At 42.1% G+C, this 21,945-nt stretch overlaps 1 protein-coding gene across 3 annotated transcripts in view; it reads right to left on the bottom strand.

The window, feature by feature from the left end:
- Nucleotides 1-15,122, bottom strand: part of LOC143034049 (nipped-B-like protein A) — a gene marked incomplete at its 5' end in the record, with an annotated part of 196,110 nt that extends 180,988 nt beyond the window's left edge. For all 3 annotated transcript variants that reach the window (XM_076199933.1, XM_076199934.1, XM_076199935.1), the window contains 1 exon segment: nucleotides 14,957-15,122. In XM_076199933.1, the coding sequence (XP_076056048.1) occupies nucleotides 14,957-15,122 (166 nt within the window).
- Nucleotides 15,123-21,945: the final 6,823 nt, after the last annotated feature.

Here is a 21,945-nt window from a genome sequence, read left to right as displayed (position 1 = left end):
AGAAAAGAGGGAGGGAGGGACGGTGAATGGGAGTGGAGTATGTGGAGATGAAATGGGTGCATTTGGCTTCTTCAATATCAAGATTCAAGATGTGATACACTACCAACAACTTGTAGCTTGACGTGATCTTCGAGATGCCTTGTTTTCATATGTTGTGGACAATCATGCTAATTACCGTCTGGTACTGTCCAGACACCTTCCAATACCATCCAAAACTGTCCAGAGCCATCCAGACACCATACAGAGTTGTTCAAACACTGTTCGGTACCATCAGAATAGTGTCCAGATCTGTCAGGACATCGTCCAGACATCATATGTTAACATCTACATAGGGTCAAACTAAAGACCGACAAGTAACATATTTGGACCAACAATAACTCAAAATGACCAACAAGCAGCACATACATTAACATGATTCTTGTTTTTGTGGTGAAAATTATATATGCTCTTAGTCTGTCATTTTGAGTTACTTGTCGGTCCAAACATGTTAATTGTTGGTTGAATGATAAGCATCAGCAGTTCGGGACAGGGCTTGTCGACAGAGAAAAACTTACTTCTCTTCTTATTTCTACATACATGATTTAGCAGAAATAATTTACATCACAAAAACAACCATTTTGTTAATTTATATGCTGATTGTCAGTCATTTTGAATTACTTGTCAGTCCAAATATGTTGTCGGTCCTTGTCAGTCTTCAGTATGACCCCATCGAGACAATAACATACAGTGTCTGGACAATGTACTAAGAGCTCTGGTGTCCTGACAGTATCTGATGGTGTCAGAATGGCTCTGTACAGTGGTTGGATGGCTCTGGAGAGTACTGGATGGTGTCTGGATGGAACTGGACAGTAATTAGCATGGACTCATTGTGGAAGATGAACTAACAAAAGACTGAGGATGGACCTATCTTGAACATTGGGTAGTAGGGCTAAGACTAAAAACATTGTTTTATATGGGTACATTTTAATCTTACTGAAAAAAACTGAACTATGAGGCAGTTCTGTTACAACAATTACCTCCCACTATTGTACCATATTTGATCATATCTTCAAGTTAAAGTATGTGGCCACATCAATACTGAGATATTAACCCCTTTGATATGATGATGCCTACATAGGCATCATGAGAAGTGAGTGGGTATATGAGGATGCCGGCATTGACTAAAACTGAAGCACTGAAAGCATTCGGTGTTGCCACATTTCTATGGGAATTTTCATATTTTGATCAAAATCTTTACTCTCCAGAATTTGTCCCTAGATACTAAAGACTGTTGCTTCAGTGTCCATAGTTTCCAGGCTCTTTTATATATGTATACATTCAACCCTCAATTTAACAAATGTGTGCAAGAACCAGTTTGTTCCTGCTAAATGTAAATAGAATGGACCAGATCGATAAATGACAGACAAATAACCATTGTTGGCAATTTGGTATGGTATACATTTATTGGTTACTTTTACTGTGCCTCAAAATATGGTAACATTATATTATTGATTATTTTTAACACACACAACAGACCTGGTGATGGTGGCCTGGGCTTGGATCAGACAACTGTATGCAGCAATAGATGATTGGACCATTGTCCGGCTATATAATGGATGGGATTTTTTTTTTGTCTGCCAAATTAAGGATCCATTGCATTGTGGTCTGCTAAATGGAGGGCTGAGTGAATACATCATATCATATATATATATATATATACATATAAAATATATATATATATATATGGGTGGGTGTGACCCTGTGAGAGACATATGGGTTGTTGAGTGCTCCTGCATTTCCAGTGATTTGTGTTGTTGTTGTTGTTGTTGTTCCCTAGACTGTCTGTCCGAGCAGTCCCGTCTCCCCAAGGAATGCCACAGCCAAAACTGGGTTTTCCCACAAATCCTTTATAGAGTGTATGTTGTGTTGTTTGCGTGCATGATTGTGTATAATGAAGTCTTCCATTATGTGTTGTATGGTATGGGGTGAAGTGTTACATCCTGGGCAGCTGTTCACAATGTGGTCATCCAGCCTCTTCTGGTAGCTTAGAAGTGCTGGGTGGTGGCTGCACCGCAGTCTGGCCAGGTGGACTCTGTCCTTTCGTAGCGTCTACGTCATGGGACCGCCCCCCAACCCCAAGAGTTGGGGGCCAAACAGCGGCAACCAGCCCTGGCCACCGGCTCTACGCAGGTGGCACCGATCCCCAAGAGGAGGTACGACTGCCTTAGGGAGTGATTTGTGTTGGTGTAAATGCTTTCTGAGGGGGTGGAAAACCGGATAATGCGTGATGCATGTATCACAAACTCTATAATTATAGTGTGCTGTAGCGAACAAGTGAATGTATAGTGTAGAAAATGGAGCACATTAGTAATGAAGCAATTCAAAAGTGAGTGAGTGCCAAGGAGTGCCAGTATGGTAGTGTGGCATAGTGTGGTTGGCAGCTAACCACAACCCTCTCAAGGATCTCTCCCCATCTCCCTCTCTATCTCTCCCTCTTCTTTCACATCCCTCTCTTTCCATGTCTCTCCCTTTCTCTCTTTCTCCCTTCTTCTCTTTCCATTTCCATTCCTTTTCCTCTCTCTCCCTCTTCTGTGTATTTACCTAGTAGTATTTTACGGGAAGAGACCAACTTTTGTATCTTTCTTCATCTAGTTTGTTCTTAAAGTCATGTATAGTTTTAGCACTCACAGTTTCCTCATTCAGTTTGTTCCAGATATCCACTCTATGTGGGAAGCTATTCTTTTTCAGATCTCTTCTGTAACTGTCCTTCTTAAGTTTTTTCTTGTGTTCTCTTGTTTCTTCTGTTCCACTTTAGTAAGTCATCTTTATCAAGAATTTCCATTTAGTATGTGAGCATGGATATGAGTATCTATGTGTCCATCCATATACCCACCACCCTTTCCTCCATCTCATAGTAGTTCCTCATGGATGACGGGTCATCCCGGTATCTAGCCCACTGCCCTGGGTCAGAAGTAATGCAGTGAGACACAACACATCCTCAGTAAAGAAGTAAGACCACTTCACTTAACCCCTTCCATACGGTGCCGCCTACGTAGGCGTCATGAGGAGCAAGTGGATTCGCGACGCTGCCATATCGGCGTCTTGATTATATTTATTGTAGTCGCCCCTGTGTTTTTACATTCTCCCAAATGTGCCCTGAATCCCATTCTCTGTGGTTTTCAAAATTCGCGGGTGAAAGAGAGAACGATCGATATAAGCGGTGACTATATTTTATGATGTGAGTATTATTACGACACGTCGTACGGCTGGCATTGGCTGCTGCCCACGAGATTTAAGTCCGGAGTGAAGTGGTTAATTGGCGATCCACCCTCTGTCCCCTCATGCTGAGTGACAGAGATAGAGACAGAGACACACACACACACAGATAGAGAGAAAAAAGGAGGAGGGTGCCTTTGTGCTGTCAAAATATCATTCACACATAACCACTCCTTAACCCCCATCCCCCACCCACTCCCTTGCATCACAGTATTATCTATACACAGCCATTCTCCACTCACCCCAATCTCCTGTCTTCTCCCTTCCTTGATCAACAGACATACCCCTCTTCCTCAAAGCCCCTTTCATCCCATGCATCCATTTCATCCTTTGTCATCCCTTAATAAGAACATAAGAATAAAGGAGACTGCAAGAGACCATAAGGCCTACACTAGGCAACTCCGTATCCATCACCACCTGTCATCCCCATCCATAAAGTTGTCTAATCGTTTCTTAAAACAACTGATAGTTTCAGCACTTACTACATGGTTATTAATTCTCTCCATCTCTACCTTTGACATCTGTTTTACTAATCTTTCTTCACTTGTTCTTTCCGTGTGTCAAAACCATCCCAATACTCTCTCATCAACCCTATCTTCCATCTCCTTTCCCACCCCTGCTCCCATCACCTTGTTTCTCATTCTATCCAACCCAGTAACCCCTACCATACTTCTCACATATTTAATCTCAAACACACTTAACCACTTCCATACGGTGACGCCTATGTAGGCGTCATGAGGAGCAAGTGGGTACGCGATGATGCCGACGTCGGCATCTTGATTATATTTATTGTAGTCGTACCTCCATAACCTCCATTCTCTCTAAACTGGCTTTATCATATTTTCTATGGTTATCAAAATTCACGGGTGAAAGAGAACGAACGATTGAGCACTGATTTTATTTATTATGCGATTATTATAATGCTACATCGCACGTCGGGCAGCTAATGCTGCCAGACATGCGATGTGCCCCAGAGTGAAGAGGTTAAACTTTTCCTCTCTGCCTCACTTAAATTCCATGTCTCTACCCCAGGTAGTGCTGTCAGTAAAAATCACCCTTTCATATCATCTCCTCTCTGCATCCATTTCCAAATGTTTATTTCTCATTACAATTTTTAATACTCTCCTAATACTCTTTCATCAACCCTATCTCCCAACTCCCTTTCCACCCCTGTTCTCCTCCTCACCTCCTCATTTCTCACTCTATCTAGCCTAGTAACCCCCATCATACTTCTCAGACACTTCATCTCAAACACATTCAAGCTCCTTCTCTCTTCCTCTCTTATGTTCCATGTTTCTGCTCCATACAGTGCTGTTGGCACAATCACTCCTTCATACAGTCTCCTCTTAGCATCCATTCCCAAATTTCTATTCCTGGAAAGAATGAGTGAAGAAAGACTAGTAAAGGAGGTATGGAAGGCAGATGTGGAGGGAGTGAACATGAGGGGACGTCCTAGGATGAGATGGATGGATGGGGTGAAGGGGGCTTTGGGGAAGAGGGGAATATCTGTTGAGGAAGGACGGGAGAGGACAGAAGACAGGGGTGAATGGAGAATGGTTGTATATGGAAGATGTTGTGATGCATGAGGGGGGTGAGGTAGTGTGTGTGAGCAAAATTTTGACGCAGCCCGAAGGGATTTCTCCCCGTCCTCTCCTTTATATGGGGGGACGGAGAGGGGGGGTCGCCGATTTAATGAAGCAGCCTTGCTGTGGATGTGCTGTGTCTTGCGACACTGCTTCTGACCCAGGGCAGTGGACAGGGTGCAGGGATGACCCGTCATCTAGGAGGTGCTAAGATGGGAGGGAGGGTGTAGGGGTGTGGAGTGTTTTCAGGGATGGAATGGGTGGGAATGATTTTATGCCTTTTCCTTTTTGGCTACCTCCCTAGTAAGGGGGAAAAAGCCTTGGTATATGTATGTATGTATGTACAATTTTTAATCCTCCAAGGCACTTGCTCCTCTCAATCTACATATGTGTTTGTGTATCTACATTTGCCTGTCTTGAATGTAAACATTGGCTGACCACAAACCTTACCCAACTCCTCAAGGAAGGTAAAGTTCTATGAGGCCTCTTCCCCCTCTCTCTTCTTATATGTATGTACATGAAAAAGGATTTGGGAGATAGGGTTGATGAAAGAATATTAGGATGGTTTGGACACATGGAAAGAATGAGTGAAGAAAGACTAGTAAAAGAGGTATGGAAGGCAGATGTGGAGGGATTGAACATGAGGGGACGTCCTAGGATGAGGTGGATGGATGGGGTGAAGGGGGCTTTGGGGAAGAGGGGAATGTATGTTGAGGAAGGAAGGGAGAGGACGGAAGACAGAGGTGAGTGGAGAATGGTTGTATATGGATGATGTTGTGACTGCATGAGGAGGAATAGGCAGGGGGGTGGGGGCCGGGGTAGTATGTGTGAGTAAATTTTGACGCAGCCCGAAGGGATTTCTCCCCGTCCTCGCCTTATATGCAGAGGGGGACGGAGAGGGGGGGTCGCCGATTAAATGAAGCGGCCTTGCTGTGGATGTACTGTGTCTTGCGACACTGCTTCTGACCCAGGGCGGTGGGCAGGGTGCAGGGATGACCCGTCATCCAGGAGGTGCTCAGATGAGAGGGAGGGTGGGAGGGGTGTGGAGTGTATCTAGGGATGAAATGGGTGGGAGTGTTTTTATGCCTTTCCCTTTTTGGCTACCTCCCTTGAAAGGGGGAAAAAGCCTTGGTATATGTATGTATGTATACACAGATACATACATATATATATATCTATAAATATATCCTTCTCTCATATTCCCCTGCCAAGCCTCCTTGTGGGCAAGTCCAGGAAGTCATAAGGCCATAGGTGCCCGATACAAAGCCATGTTTGGAGACCAATTGGAGGCAGCATCTGATAGACTGGATATCTGGCAGTTTCCTGCAACCTCAGCAACCAGAAGGTTGTCTGGAGCCACATCATGTCACTGGAAGATGGTGGCCAAGTACAAGATAGTAAAGGAAAGGACTGCACACCCCTCCTCCATCTAAAACCCATTCACTTGTGGAGGCTTTGGTTCCCCTTACTTCATCATTTTCATCATCATCAACCTTAGGCACTCAAGCCCTGTGGCAACTGGTTAGGGTGACGGAGACAGGTTGAAGATGCAACTGGGAGTCTTCAGTCTAAGTCCTGCATGCAGGCAACATAGGAGTGATTGTTACTGGAGAGAAGGAATAAGGACAGTTCTCCTTTGGCAGCTTCCTATATGACTGAGAAGCTCTCTTCAATGATCCCCACTGCTCACCCTGAATAGGGAGAGGTCTAGAAATGGTGACATAAACACAGGTTGTTCCAGCCTCCTCGAGTGATTCATCACGACCATCTAGGCACCTCTTATGCGGTTGACCTGCCACTAAACACACTAATAGACCAGAGTTCCTTTCACAATTGCAACATGGAGCATCCAGACTCTACTAGATTACAGACACTACAATCTGGCTACATATGTACAGCACTTATTGCTCACAAACTGAAGAAATAAAACATAAACATAGCTGAACTGAGTGAAACTTGAATTTCTGGTGAGGATTTACTGATACGGACCATTGATGTTCTATGCCAAACTTGTATTAATAGTTGACCATTGCCTGCCATGAGAAACTTATTGTTTTGGGCAACTTCAATGTGATTACTGGCACAAACAGGTCTGGGTTTGAAGTACAGGTATGTATTGAACCCCACACTTCTGGAACCATGAACATCAAAAGTTTTCTCCTTCAGAACTTTGCAAAATCCAGAAGGCTGAGGATTGGCAGTTCTTGGTTCCAGAGATGAGAGCCACACCAATGGACATGGTATAGTGATGCCAGAGGTGTGGCTAAGGAAATTGATCAAATATTTGTTAGTACTTATTGGATGATCATATAGAACTGCAAGGTTTATTGAAGAGCTGAATTCTTTGGGACTGATTATAGACTTGTGGTCATTACACTCAGATTGCATATCAAATCCAGGTGAGTCCAGAGATCCCACCTGGGTTTTATCTGGAGAAACTCAGGGATGATGCATGTGCCAGGAGTATGCAGTAACAATTTCTAATTTGTCTAATTGGGATTCTTGAGGACCCTGAAAGCTACTAAGGAGAGCACTGGAGAGTGCCCACGATTAAGGAGTGAAGTGGTATCACAGGAGACACTGGAGAGTAAAGACTTCTACTGTGCTGCCAGAATGACTGGAGACCTGGTCTCAGAAGTGGCAGACTAGAGCCCTCATGAGGATGGATATGGAGACGTACGTCAAGAGAAAACCCGAGAATGTTGTGGGCCATTTTAATGCAAATGACCTCAGACCTACTTACTGAGCCTTAAAGAAATTCCACTCCAAATCTGTGACCCATAGGAGCACAGTCCTAACAGCAGATAGCGAGCTAGTGTCAGGTGTGTAGAAGTCCCCCTTGCTGAGTACTTTGGAGTAATTACTCATGGGTGACCCTCCAAGCAGGCAGCTTCCCCTTACAATGTTCAGGTGGTGATTGCTTATCCACCAATAAACAAATCTCTGCATTCTCTGACAGAAGTCAGAGGCTCCAAGTTGAAAGGTTGAAAAACAGCTGGCATCTGCAACATCACTGTGGAGTTGCTGAAAGCTGGAGTTGAGGCCATGTTCTGTGAGATGTATACAATATTCTCTGCTGTCTGACAGTCCAGTACCTTTCCCTATGACTGTAAAGTGTCTGGTCATCCCTATTTGGAAGGGCAAAAAGGACCGGCACAATTGTAACAACTACTGCAGTATTATGCTGCTCAGTGCCCCCAGTAAGATGTTTGCCCACCTGTTGCTGACATGAGTTTGTTCACATCTGCTTAAATTTCTGAGGCCTAAACATTTTGGGTTCACATCTGGTAAGTCAACAAATGATTGGATCTTGGTGCTTTGTATTCTTGTGGAGTGCTGATGAGTTTCAACACGGGTTTCTAGCAGCTTCAATTGATCTCAAGAAGGCATTTGACTCGGTGCATTGTGGGGGACCCCGGGATCTTCTGCAGATCCATGGGACTCCTGCAGGGATTATTGACTTGATATCTGGCTTATACTCTGGGACAGATACTGCTGTAAAGTAAGGAGGAGGCATGCCTAGCTTCTTTCCTGTTAATTCTGGAGAGAAGCAACGGTTTCCTCATCCCAACGCTTTTCAACCCTTCATTGACTGGGAACTGGACAGAGTTGTCAATCAATGTCATTGCACATCATCTACTGGCAACACCAAGGTCATTGACCTTGTCTTTGTTGATGATGCTCTACTTCTTGTTAAGTTGTTGGTCCTAGTTGCAGACAGTGAGTCACTAAGCAGAGAGATAAGACCATTTGGACTTGAGGTCTCCTGGATCAAGACCAAGGTTTAGGAATTCAGGGGCTTCCTGGATGACAGAGTTCTATCTGCCCATGCATGTGGTAGATATTGAGGTCTTGGAAAGCTTTACAAACCTTGGTAGTATAGTGCATAACAGCAATGGGTCATGTCAGAAAGTTCTTTCAAGGATTAGTATTCCATATGGGCTCACTCAACCACAGTATATGGCATTGTTGATATTTATTCAGAAGTACTAAGATTCAACATTTCAAGTCACTTGTGCTCCCTGTCTTGCTGTACGGCTGTGAAACATGGACACTGATTGCCAACTTGAAGAGGTATCTTGACATCTTTGATACTAAGTGCTTTCAGAAAATCATGGGGTATCTCTGGAATGACTTAATATCATACCAGTGATTATACTGAGACTCCATCTAGGCCAGTTACCAACATAATTCTTTAACATTAACCATGGGTATATAATTATGTGGCACATTTCTCTGATGTTGATACTACTCAGGATTTGTCTCTACAAGAGACAACCCTTGATGGAAATGAAGAGGATACCCACAGAATTCATGGCTGGGTCAAGTTGATCAACCCCATCAAGAGTAGAAAGGGTGGCTACATATGGAAGTTTCCTCAGAGAAACTGTGGTGACTGGCACTGGCATGCGAGTCGAGCAATGCTCTTCCTGGAGTATGCCCCAATTGTTGTTGTTGTTGTTGTTGTTGTTGTTGTTGATGATGCTGATGATGGTGGTTAGAGAGAGAAATGAGTTGAGGAGAGGAAGACTGGAAAGGGAGCTGGCAAATAGGTCTGATAAAAGAATACTGGGTGGTTTGGGCTTATGGAAAGAATGAGTGAAGAAAGACTAGCAAAAAGTGTGTGGAAGGCAGAGGTGGATGGAGTGAACTTGTTGTAAAGTGAGATGGATGGGGTGAAGGGGCTTGAGTAAAAGAGGAATGTCTGCTGAGCAGGGATGGGAGTAGGCAGGGGACAGGGGTGAGTGGAGAATGGTTGTGAATGGCCTATACATTGACATAGAAGAGATGAGGAGGAAGGTTGCTATATAAATGAAGCAGCTGGCCCTGTTGTAGATAAGCATCTTGTTGCACTGCTTCTGACCCCTTCCCCCACTCAAAAGAAACTGAGATAAAAAGGAAACAAATGGGAGACAGATGGAAGTGGGTTGGGTGTGGGTTACCTCCCACGTGAGGGGGAAGAGAACTTTTGGTTATAATTATTTCATATGTCAACAACTTAAGTTGTCAAAATTGGGAATTGGTGAGGTAGGTCAGTAGTTCTGGGCTGTGTAAATATGTTAATGATCAGGGAAGTCCTATCACATTACACTCCTTCAGGATATGTTCACAAGCATTTGACTGCATGGACAAAGGTCCAAGTTAGAGATTCCCCATCTTTTCCATGTTTGCTGCAAAATGGCCAGCACCTGTGTGTAGCCTATTTAGCTGTACCCGGGGTTTTCTGGGAAAGTTGCTGCCTGGAGGATGAGGTGACAGTGTCTACATACGACTTTAGCCTTTAAGGTACCACTGGATCTGAAGTCTTCTGCTACCAGGTTCTTCATAAATGGGTGCAAAAATTTCCTTGACTTGACTAGCTGCAGCTTGTTTCTTAGTGAGAATATCAAGCAAAACAATGTTTGAGTAATAGGCTTTTTGTTACAACCTGTGCTTTTTTTAAATCCCACAAAGGAATAGTAGGTGACTCTATGGGATACAGTGAGTGCAGCCTGATACGAGTCTCACTGTATCATGATGGGGTACGTCAAATCTATGAGTATGAGCACTCTGCATCAATACTGGAATAGAATACTCTGCTGCTGAGAAGGTAGGTGCCAATGCTGAGAATCAGAGGATGTTGAAAGAAGTACCCCAGTTGGTACTAGCTATGTGAATGAGGGGAACTCTGGCAGTGACCTTGCTCTTAAGGTTAGATGGCTACTATAGGGACAGTGGTCCAAGTATGACACCAAGGTCAGTGAGATTTGGGTAAAAACTGAGGAGTGCTCTGAGCAAAGTTGCACCTTGAGCTGGTAGTTTGCCAAGTGGTTTGTTAAACAAATGAGTGAAGATACAGTCTTGGCGACAGACATTTTCATTCTCCAGTTCTTCAAATAAAGGCAGATATCCTTGTCAGTAGTTTTCCTTTTACCTATTTGACATCTGTTGCAGACACAGTGAGGGGAACATCATCAGCATACATGTATTGTATGGCTGAAGTGGATGGAAAATCTGAGGTGTAGCTGTCATCGAGAGTTGGTGCAGGCACCGACCCCTGGGTGACCCTATTTTTTAGTCTGTAGAATTGGCTACGTTGACCATCACTTGTAAAGAGTACAAATGATCTGGTGTACAGAAGCTTCATGCTGAACTCTGTTAGATGGCTGGAGCTGATTATTCTCTAGAGTTTCAAGTGAAGACCTTGGTGCCACACTGTGTCATAAGCAGCAGTAAGGTCTAAGAAGATAGCACCTATCACACGTTTTCTGTCAAAGGCTTGTTCAATGGACTGCAAGTCTCACAACCCTGCCAATTCTGGAATGACCTTATTGGAAACCAGCCTGGTCATGTTGTGGCAACAGATCATCTATTGGATTTATTCAAGCAAGGATCATAAGTTCCACAAGTTTGTATGTGGTACATAAGTGAAATTGGAAGGCAGCTCTTTGGGAACGTGTTCTAATTTCCAGGCTGGTAAGGTACCCGCGTTGGATGTGTATTTGAAAAAGGGAGGTACAATTATAGTGGACTGTCTAGCGAGGTTGTTTAATGGTGTCTAAGGGAGGGGAGAGTGCTGGAAGAGTCCCTGTATAGTTCAGTTTTACAAAGGAAAAGGGAAGAAATGTAAATGCAGTAGTTTTTGAGGGATCAGTTGGTAGAGTGTAGTTGGAAAGGCTTATGGGAGGGTTCTAATTGAGAGGATTAGTAAAGAAACAGAGAGAAATTGGTGAGTAGCAGTGTGGGTTTAGGAAAGGTAGTGGATGCATGGACCAGAGTTTTGTGGTAAGGCAATTTGTGTGAAGGTTTTGGTAAATGGTAAGGATGTTTTTTAGGCCTTTATGGCTTTGGAGATTTTTTTGACACAGTAGACAGGAAGGAATTGTGATTGGTATTGCAGATATATGGAATTGGGTGAAAGTTGTTAAGGGCAGACAGAAGTTTTTACAATAGTAGTACAGCCTGTGTTAGGATTGGAAATTGAGAGCGAGTGCTCTGAGGTAAAGGTGGGGATGTGTTAGGGCTGCTATATCACCATGGGTGTTGAATGTGTACATTGACGGGGTAGTATGGGATAATGGGCAGAGGACTAGAGATGGTTTGAGATACTGGAAAGAAGTGGGAAGTGAGCCAGCTATTGTTTATGGACGACACTGCTCTAGTGGCAGGGACAGAGGAGGGATTAAAGCACTAATGGGGTTTGGGAAATTATGCAATACAAGAAAATTGAAAGTACATGTGGTTAAAAGGTGACAAAATGTACAAGGGGAGAGGATAGCAGCAAGTTGGATGAGAGTCTTAAACAAGAGAGGCTGAAGGAAGTAGACAGTCTTCAGTATCTGGGGTAGCATGTGGCAGGAAATATGGTGGAGTAAACTGTACATTGAGAAAGGCAAGTAAATGTCTTGTGGACTGAACAGTGTCACAAAAAATAGGCATCTGGGAATAGATGCAATGAGAAAATTATATGAAGGGGTGATTGTGCCTATGACACTGTATGGGGTGGAGGCTTGGAATTTAATTGGAATTAAGAGGGTGAGAGGAGAAGTTTCAATGTATTTGAGATAAAGTGTCTAAGAAAAATTGTAGGGGGTTACAAGGTTGGATAGAGTGAGAAATGAGGTGAGGAAGGAAGCGGAGATCAAAAGGGAGCAGGCAGATACGGCTGATAAAAGATTATTGGGATGGTTTGGACACATGGAAACAACAAGTGAATAAAGATTAGCAAAAGAGGTGTGGAAAGCAGAGGTGGACAGAGTGACCTTGAGGGGATGACCATGGATGAGATGAAAGCATGGAGTAAAAAAGACTTTAAGCAGGAAGTTGTCTGCTGAACAAGGAAGAAGGCAGGGGAAAGGGGATGAACGGAGAATGGTTGTGTATGGATATTTTGACACAGCCCAAAGGGCTTCTCTTTGCATGATGGGGCAAGAGATGGTGTTGCCTTGTAAGTTAAATGGCCCTGCTGTGGATGTGCTGTGTCTTGCTGCATTGCTTCCGACTCAGGCAGCAAGAGACTCTTCATCCACATGGAACTAAAATATGAGGGAAACAAGAGAGGTGGATGGGAGTGGAATGGGGAGTAGGTGCATAACTTTGAGTTGGCTACTTCCCTTATAAGGGGGAGAAGCCCTTGGTGAATAGATATTCATTCATCTTTAATCCAAGGTGGCCATCACTGCTGCATATCTTGAGACATACTTTTTTTTGTAGGATCTTACATGTTTCTCACTGGCCTTCAGAATGGCCACTGCTTTTTTTTCCAATGCTGTCAATTAATGGGAGAATTGGTCTGTGGCATAGGATCTTGCACCTGAATTAACAGGAAAGAAGCTGGACACTACTCCATACTTTACAGCACTCTCTGTTCCAAAGTATATACCAGATATCAAGTCTAATCCTTGCAGGAATCTGAAGGATTCACAAATCCTAGAACATTCCATGATGCACAGTGTCAAAAGCCTTCTTGAGATCAACATGAGAAAAAAAAAACCCTGTAGAAACCAGTGTTGGTAATCCACAAGAATACAAAATAATGAGATCTGAACAATTGTTGATTAATCTGGTGTGAACCTACACTGCTTAGGCCTCAGAAACTCCCAGATATGAACTGTGTCAGCAACAGATGGGCAAGCACCTTACCATGCACACTCACAAGTGTAATACAGTAGTAGTTGTTGCAGTCCTGTTCCCCTTTCCCATTCCAGAGCGGGACAAACTGACCCTTTTTATAGAGGGAATAGTGCCTGACAGCAGACAGTACCACATGCAACCCACAGATCACAGCCTCGCCTACAATTTTCAGGCACTTTGCAATAATGTTGCATGCACCAGCTGTTTCTTTGACTTCTGACTGAGAGGGCAGAGATTTGTCTATTGGTGGATGGGTAAACGTCTTCTGAACATCATGTTCTCTTGTATGTAGGTTTTATTTTTCCTAGTTTGTTGGTCATATTTTTTGGGAAGTGGTCTGAGGGAAGGTCATGCTCAGGACACCTTCTACCATTGAAACAGAGGCAACCAACATACAGAGGCCACGGAACACCTCATACTGCAATATCCTGCACTAACAATCTCTAGATGATGACGCAATATATTTTCCCAAAGTAACTTGTGGACTGTTGCCAGATACCTGAAGGCCATGAGTCGTCTCCAAGCGAGACCAGGAGCAATGGATTCAGTGAAACTCAAGGTAAAAATTGATTGATTCTTACTCTATAATTTACCACCACCTCTACTCTATTCCCTGCTACATATGACCCTAAATACTTCACTTCCTCCAGTTTTTCTTTTTTAAACTCTACTCCAATTCATTGCCACCCTCTCCCTTTGTACATCTCATCACCTTATTTTAACCCACATTCACTTTCTCTTCACATGCCCTCCCAAACTCTGCTTTAGGCCCAGCCAAAAGTATTGTCATCTACAAACAATTGATTCATCTACTTCCTTCCACTATAGCCATCACTCCCACATTTACCTTCCATACCACTTTATGTTCATATTGAACAATTGTGATGTTATACATCCCTTGTGCAGCCCCTCCTGTACCTAAAACCACTTATGTAAGTTCTTCCTTTCCTAAATTTAGTGTTCAAGTATTCCTTCTGTTGCCCTCATGCTTTCAATCAACACCAATATGGCTGTCTAACTACACTAAAAGACTAAAATGGCTACATTCACATTTGTCCCCTTTTCTTTACCATAATAGAATTATATGTGCACTTCTCCAGTCCTGTGGCACATACCCTCCATTCAGCACAATTAAACTATCTCACTAGCCAATCCAATACAACGGTTCCTCCCTTTATCAGACATTCCACACAACACCTAACCGCATATAAAAAGGAAAACTCATTGTCCAATTTTATACATCAGTAAACACTCTCTTCAATCAAGGAATCCTTACTGGTAATATAACTGTTACTGAAACATGTTTCTACCTTTCTTTACCTTTCCCCCAAATAAAGGCAGAAGGTGTAAGCATACACTTAATTTCATGGTAAATAAAAAAGTATTAATATATTTGGAATATACTGGGGCCATTAGCTGTAGTGTGAGAGATATCAATCATTAATTCCAGTATAACATACAATTAAATGTGCTGACAACTTACACTTCATGACTGAGTTACATACATGTGCTGTGCTGATGTGTGGGCTAAAGACTGGGCGAGTTGAGTAAGGAGTGTGTCGTCTTGGCATGTGAGGAGACGCTGGGCCTCCTCAGCCACACGTGGATGGAAGAGAAGGGATCTAGAGCTGCTACTAGTTGATGGTGAAGGCAGGGGCAACTCAGGCAGTACTGAAATTAAATGAAACAGAATAAATACGATACAAAAGCAGATGTATATAAAACCCCAGTTTTTCCATTTTTGTTTTTCTTATATCTATCAGTCCACCTATTTGAGTGAAAAAATAAATAAATAATAATTATAACAATAATAGCAATCCAGGAGGTTACTCAAAATTGGTAGGGTGTGTGTGTGTTACTTTACTTTATTTATTTATTCATTCATACTTATTTACTTGTTTTTTTACTTATTTCAACAATACTGGGTAATCTGACAGGAGTGAGTGTCACTCATATCAGCATTGTAGGTTTGGTTAGATTACTTGGTGCAGTCGCAACCAGGTTTACCAATCCAAAGACAATTGATGTAACTTGCTTTTACATGTACAGGTAGGTTTGTTCAACAAAACATAAAACTACATGCCAAACTCATTTCAACTATTTTGGTTACCCTAGCAGTTGGCTGAACACCAGATTCCTTGCAGTGTGCACAGAGAACAATGCCATGGCTTGCTCAATCATCTGGGCATTGCCAGGATATGCTGGAATTAAGTTTATTGCACATGCGGGGCTAGTTTTCTGGCACAGGAGGGGAAAAAAATGGTATAGGTGGGGACTATATATATATTTTTACTTGGCCTAAAAAATACATACATACATATATATGTACATAGAAATAAAACAAATATATATAAAAATGAATATTAATAATAATCATAAAAATACAATCAAATGAAGACAAATTCAAACACATAAATGCATACAACAAAGAAGTTACTGCATTAATTCCTACAAATATTTTTATGAAAAGAATATTACTTTTGATATCACTAATATTAGATGACAAACTGTTTACATTCAAACAATTCAGACAACACTACAATGTTTCTTCACTGAGAAACCATGTAACTATGACCAGGTACTGTCAACAAATTAAATGCTAACAGACTTGAAGCTTCTGATTGACCGTGTTGACTAACAGTTTGTAAAAATAACAAATCAGACCCGTTTTGGCGAATCAGAACATTTTTGTCACAAAATTGACCATAAGGTAAGTTAATAAGCATTGTTGGATTATTTTTGTGCAAGACATTTCATTCAGGAAACTGAAAAAATATATAATTTGTCATGAAACTGAGTATCTACAAGTAAAAAATAAATAAAGGAATTAATTTGTCACAATACAGACCATCTACTTCTGTTATGCTGTGCTTTTAAACTATATATTATCAAAATAATACAATAGGAGTGTTCTTCAATAATTCTTGTGCAAAAAATGTCCCATTTCAAGCCCAATTGACCTGGAGCTTTCCAATTGGTCAAAATAAGACCAATTTTCATCAATGTTTTCTGTTTTCATTCTGAAATGTCCTGCACAAAAATTACCAAACAATACTCCTACTGATTATTTTGACAATATATAATTTAAAAGCACAGCATAAAACAAGTAATGTTCTATTTCATGACAAATCTGTTCTGATTCACTTATTTCCCCTCAGATTTGCCAAAAACGGGTGCAATTTGCTATTCTTGTGTATCCATTGACTAATTTCCTATTTTCTGATAACTGGAAATGTGAAGGGATATATTCTTAAAAGAGTTGGTGTGCACTAGGTCCACTAGTGTTTCTGATGTAAAATATGTAATCAATCAAAACAGGAAACATACTATTTTTAACATGTTACCAAGTTATGATGAATTTTACTGGAAATAACTTTTAACAAAATAACAATTTAATTTTAAATTCCCCAGAATTTAAACATGAATGAATCACCGTGCCAATATCGATATAACTGGGAATTTACGCAAGTATGTACAAAGTTAATCAAGTTTATATACAGTCAATACGGTAATAGAGGGATTTATTTATCTATACGGCAATAAATTTTCTTTCGTGTAGGTAAGACCCGAAACAAAAGACAATCAGTGCGCAAACTTCTTTTACGACATTCAACTGAGGAGGATAATTGCACGATACGTTTAGACAAAATTGCTTCTACGTTTGTTTGGGTAGTTCCCGTTTTCTATGACCGATCAGCTGATTGTGACGTTCGCAAGTTCAATGTCAAGGGCCCGCTCGTCGCACGGCATCGCATGGTAGCAGTTGTTTCCAAATTAAGAAAAAAATATATAATAATAATAAACTCAATAACTCAATATAAAATCGTAAATTGTAACAGTTAATTTGAAACTTCCTAATCATGCTCAACTGGCCACCGACTAGGACAACTAATGAATTTATTGATACTAAATAAAAATAAAAGCGAAACAAAACATTGTGTTACGATATGTAATATGTTTAAAACAATTAAAAGTAATGTTGAGAATGTACACCAACACCAACAGAGTGCTAGCTGCCCAGCTCGTACTTTTCCCGCCAAGAGTGAAGGTGCGATATCCCTGCCATCTAGTGGGAACACGGCAAGACTCCAAGTTCAGCGAGTAGCCGCAAGATGGCACCTCATGAATGGGAGGGCTGACACGAAGATATTTACTACAATCGATACTCTAATGATATTTAGGTGAATTAAGAAAGGTATTTAATTATGTTGCTTAGGTATATTAATAATATTCGTACGTATACTCATTCTCATGTCTATGTTATTGGCAGACACTTTAAAAAAACAATAATAAATAATAAAAAAAATCGTGCAGTGTGGGGTCGGAGAGTCCAACCTGCACGCCATACGAAAATAAAAATAATACATATTCATCAACTGAATTTGTAATAAGTGACATGACCCTACCGTTATTCCCATCATAATGGTCCCAAAATATTTCCATCTGCATGTCGTTAATTAAACGAATAGAAACGTTTATAAATCGTGCTTGCAGCAAACGTTGAGTGCGGGGGTGTCGTTTGCCGTGTCCAGTTACCGGGAAAGCAAACTAACGTTTGGGAGACACTTGGGCATAAGCCACAAGGAAAACAAGACAGGCACATCATCATTTTCAAGAGAGTTGCTATAAGTAACTACCGGCAGGACAATTGTGGAAATCCTTGAGCTTGCAACTTCATTTTATTTTCTCTTCATAAAGCACTATAAGGAAGTTCGATGAATGGCGGAGACGGATGGCAGTGGAAAAACCCTGACTGTGGAGCGAAGTCGGGAGGCAACGGAAAAAAAAAATGCAGAGTGGTTTCTTTTGTATTCTGGACCATAAAAAGCGTTGCATATCAAATGCTTATTGGCAACTAGAGTCTCAAGATTCAAGTGGACTGGCTGAGAGGGAATATATGTACAATTTCTGTATTCATAAATTCAAAGAGGGGAATAGACAGAATGTGACAGCGGTGAAGGATGATTTCATTCACTGTGTGGAAATGTAAGTATAAAGATCAATGAATTGCTAAAAGAAGGGTATCTGGTTCTGCCAGGGATGCAAGCCAGGAATAAAGAAGACGGAAGCAATAAAATAAAGAAATTTAGGGCAGAGGTTGAGAGGCTCGAGGAAGTGATGACATGAATGCCAGTGCAGATATCAGGCAGTTGCACATAGACTGCATGATGATCCTTCCAAAACGTGAATGTTTTGTAGGAAGTATTCCTCATTTGGTTGCTTGTAATAACCATTCCTATGCACACAAGAGGGAAAATAACTTATTTATATCTAAATCTACTGACAAGAGGAGACTGTATGAAGGAGTGATTGTGCCAACAGCACTGTATGGGGCAGAAACATGGAACATAAGAGAAGAAGAGAGAAGGAGTTTGAATGTGTTTGAGATGAGGTGTCTGAGAAGTATGATGGGGGTTACTAAGCTAGATAGAGTGAGAAATGAGGAGGTGAGGAGGAGAACAGGGGTGGAAAAGGAGCTGGGAGATAGAGTTAATGAAAGAATATTAGGATGGTTTGGACACATGGAAAGAATGAGTGAAAAAAGATTAGTAAAAGAGGTATGGAAGGCAGATGTGGAGGGAGTGAACATGAGGGGACGTCCTAGGATGAGGTGGATGGATGGGGTGAAGGGGGCTTTGGGGAAGAGGGGAATGTCTGTTGAGAAAGGATGGGAGAGGACAGAAGATAGGGGTGAATGGAGAATGGTTGTATATGGATGATGTTGTGATTGCATGAGGTGGAATGGGCAGGGGGTGAGGTAGTATGTGTGAGCAAAATTTGATGCAGCCCGTCGGACTTTCTCCCCGTCCTCTGCTGTGATGCAAGGTGTGGAGGGAGAGGGGGGGTCGCCGATTTAATGAAGTGGCCTTGCTGTGGATGTGCTGTGTCTTGCGACACTGCTTCTGACCCAGGGCAATGGACAAGGTGCAGGGATGACCCGTCATCCAGTAGGTGCTCAGATAAGAGGGAGGGTGGAGGGGTGTGGAGTGTATTCAGGGATGGAATGGGTGGAAATGTTTTTATACCTTTCCCTTTTTTGGCTACCTCCCTTGTAAGGGGGAAAAAGCCTTGGTATATGTATGTATTACAAGTTTGAACCATTTGGCTCTCTTGAGGACCCTGAAGAATTGTTGGACATTTTTAAATGTGAAATTCTGAAAGCTCCCAAGGAGTACTGTATGTCAGAGAGTGCCCAAGGTCAAGGAGCGGTTTCGCATCACCGGAGATGCAGGAAAGAATAGTTGGGCTGAGCAGAGCAGCTAAAATGGCTGGGGACCTGAACTAATACAGGACTTGGAGGGGGTATGTTGGAGGGGGTATGTCAGAGGAATTGCCAAGGACATTGAGAGACATTTGAATGGAAATGACCTCAGACCTTCTTACTGAACCCTGAAAAAACTGCTCCAATTTGAGCACAATTCAAACAAGTGTTGGAGAGTGATGGTGTTCAGATGGTTCCAGATCCACTGATATATCAATCTCTGCCCTCTCTGACGGAGGTCTGAGAGGCTGTGAGTAAGTTATAGGGTGGAAAGGCATCTGGCATCTGCAATATCAGTGCAGAATTGCTGAAAGCTGGAGGTGAGGTCATAATCCACAGGTTGCATGTGGTACTGTCTGCTGTCTGGCAGGTGGTACCATTCTCTTATGACTGGAAAAAGGTGTAAGGTGTGTCCCCATCTGGAAGAAAAAAAGGGGGCTGACAGGATTGCAACAACTACCCTGCCATTACACTGCTCAGTGTGCCAGGTAAGGTACTTGCCCATCTATTGCTGACATGGGTTCATTCAGATCTGCTATGTTTCAGAGGCCTGAACAGTCTGGGTTCATACCAGGAAGTCAACATCTAATCAGATCCAAGTACTTCATATTCTTGGTGGTGTGCCAACGTGAGTTTCATCAGGGATTTCTCACAGCTTATGTATATCACGAAAAAGGAGATTAACTCAGTGCATAGTGGGAGTGCTCTAGGATCTGTGGATCCATAGGAATCCTGTAAGGATTATCAACTTGATATCTGGCTTTTACTCTGGAACAACGAGTGCTTTAAAGTTTGGAGGGGGTGTGTCCAGCTTCTTTCCTTGATAATTCTGGAGTGAGGCAAGAGTGTCCCCTCATCCCAACACTTTCCAATGCTTGCATGGACTGAGTATTGGACAGATTATTTAATCACTGTCTTTACAGAGCATCTATTGGCAACAGCAAGGTTACTGACCTTGCATTTGCTGTCCTTTTTGCAGAGTCGTTGGAGGTCTAGGATGCAGCCCTTGAGTCACTGGACAGGAAGGCCGAGACCGCTTGGACTCCAGGTCTCCTGGACCAAGACTAAGGTTCAGGAGTTTGGGGGCTTACTGAATGACTCAGTTCTGCCTGTTGATGCATATGGCAAGGACATTGAGGTCTTGTAAAGATTTACATATCTAGGTAGTGTAATGCATAACAGTGGTGGGTCATGTCAGGAAATACTTCAAAGGATTGGTGTTTGTGTTATGAACTCGTTCAACCAGAGTATACAACATTGTTATTTACGCAAGAGGTCTAAGACTCAAATCTTCAAGTCACTATGTGCTCCCATGTCCTGGTGTATGCCAAAACTAGAAGAGGCATCTAGATTTCCTTGGTACTAAGTTGCCTTTGGAGAACCATGCCAAGCATCTCTGGAATGGCTTTATATCAAACCAGAGACTGTACTGTGAGGACTTAGGTTTTTAGGCCAGTTAACAGCGATTAATTTATGAATCTTGAAAACTCTAGCTTTAATGAACATGTGGCTTGTTTCCCTGATGTTGATCCTACTTGTAGGGTTGTCTTCCACAAGAGACAACTCACGATGGAAGAGACAAAAGGGGATGACGCCCACAGAATTCATGGTTAGGGTAAGTTGATCGAACCTGTAAGGAGTTTAGGATTGGACATTCGTGATCAGCAAAGTTCTCATTTATTATAATAAAAAAGGAAATGGTCTTCTTTTATTTAGGTGATCCTGAGACTAAATCTAGAACCAATGTAGTACAAGATTATTTATGCTCCACTGGAAGACTGCACCTTGTAACGAACAATTGCCAATGGTCACTCCAAATGCAACAACAGTTTAGATGCCTGACAATGCAATCAGCAAGGGGCCCAATCAAACAACACCATAACTAAGAATATAGTAAGGAAAACTTAGCTAATTCCATCAAAATCTATCTGATACAGTGAGGACCCCATACAGCTACAACTAATTGAGGCAACTTGCATCATACAGAGTAGAGGCCAATAGAACACTTCAATCTAACATGGTATCAAGCATACCATTGTTTAATTCATGCTATCACTTCATGGGCCAAATTTAGAAAAAACCATGTTCACCACCCTCCTCCTTCCTCACCCACCTCTTCCTGCAACCCATACCTCAGAGATCATTACCCACCATCAACAATCCTCTTTCCTCCTACCCCCTCCTACACTAACACATCACCAGTCCCTCCCCATACTCCTCTGCACTCTCTAC

The sequence above is a fragment of the Oratosquilla oratoria genome, chromosome 16 (genome assembly GCF_046742065.1).
Source record: "Oratosquilla oratoria isolate Oo_2021 chromosome 16, ASM4674206v1, whole genome shotgun sequence".
NCBI classification, from domain to species: Eukaryota; Metazoa; Arthropoda; class Malacostraca; order Stomatopoda; family Squillidae; genus Oratosquilla; species Oratosquilla oratoria.
The sequence above is the reverse complement of the archived record's forward strand: the minus strand, read 5'-3'. Positions and strand labels throughout refer to the sequence as shown.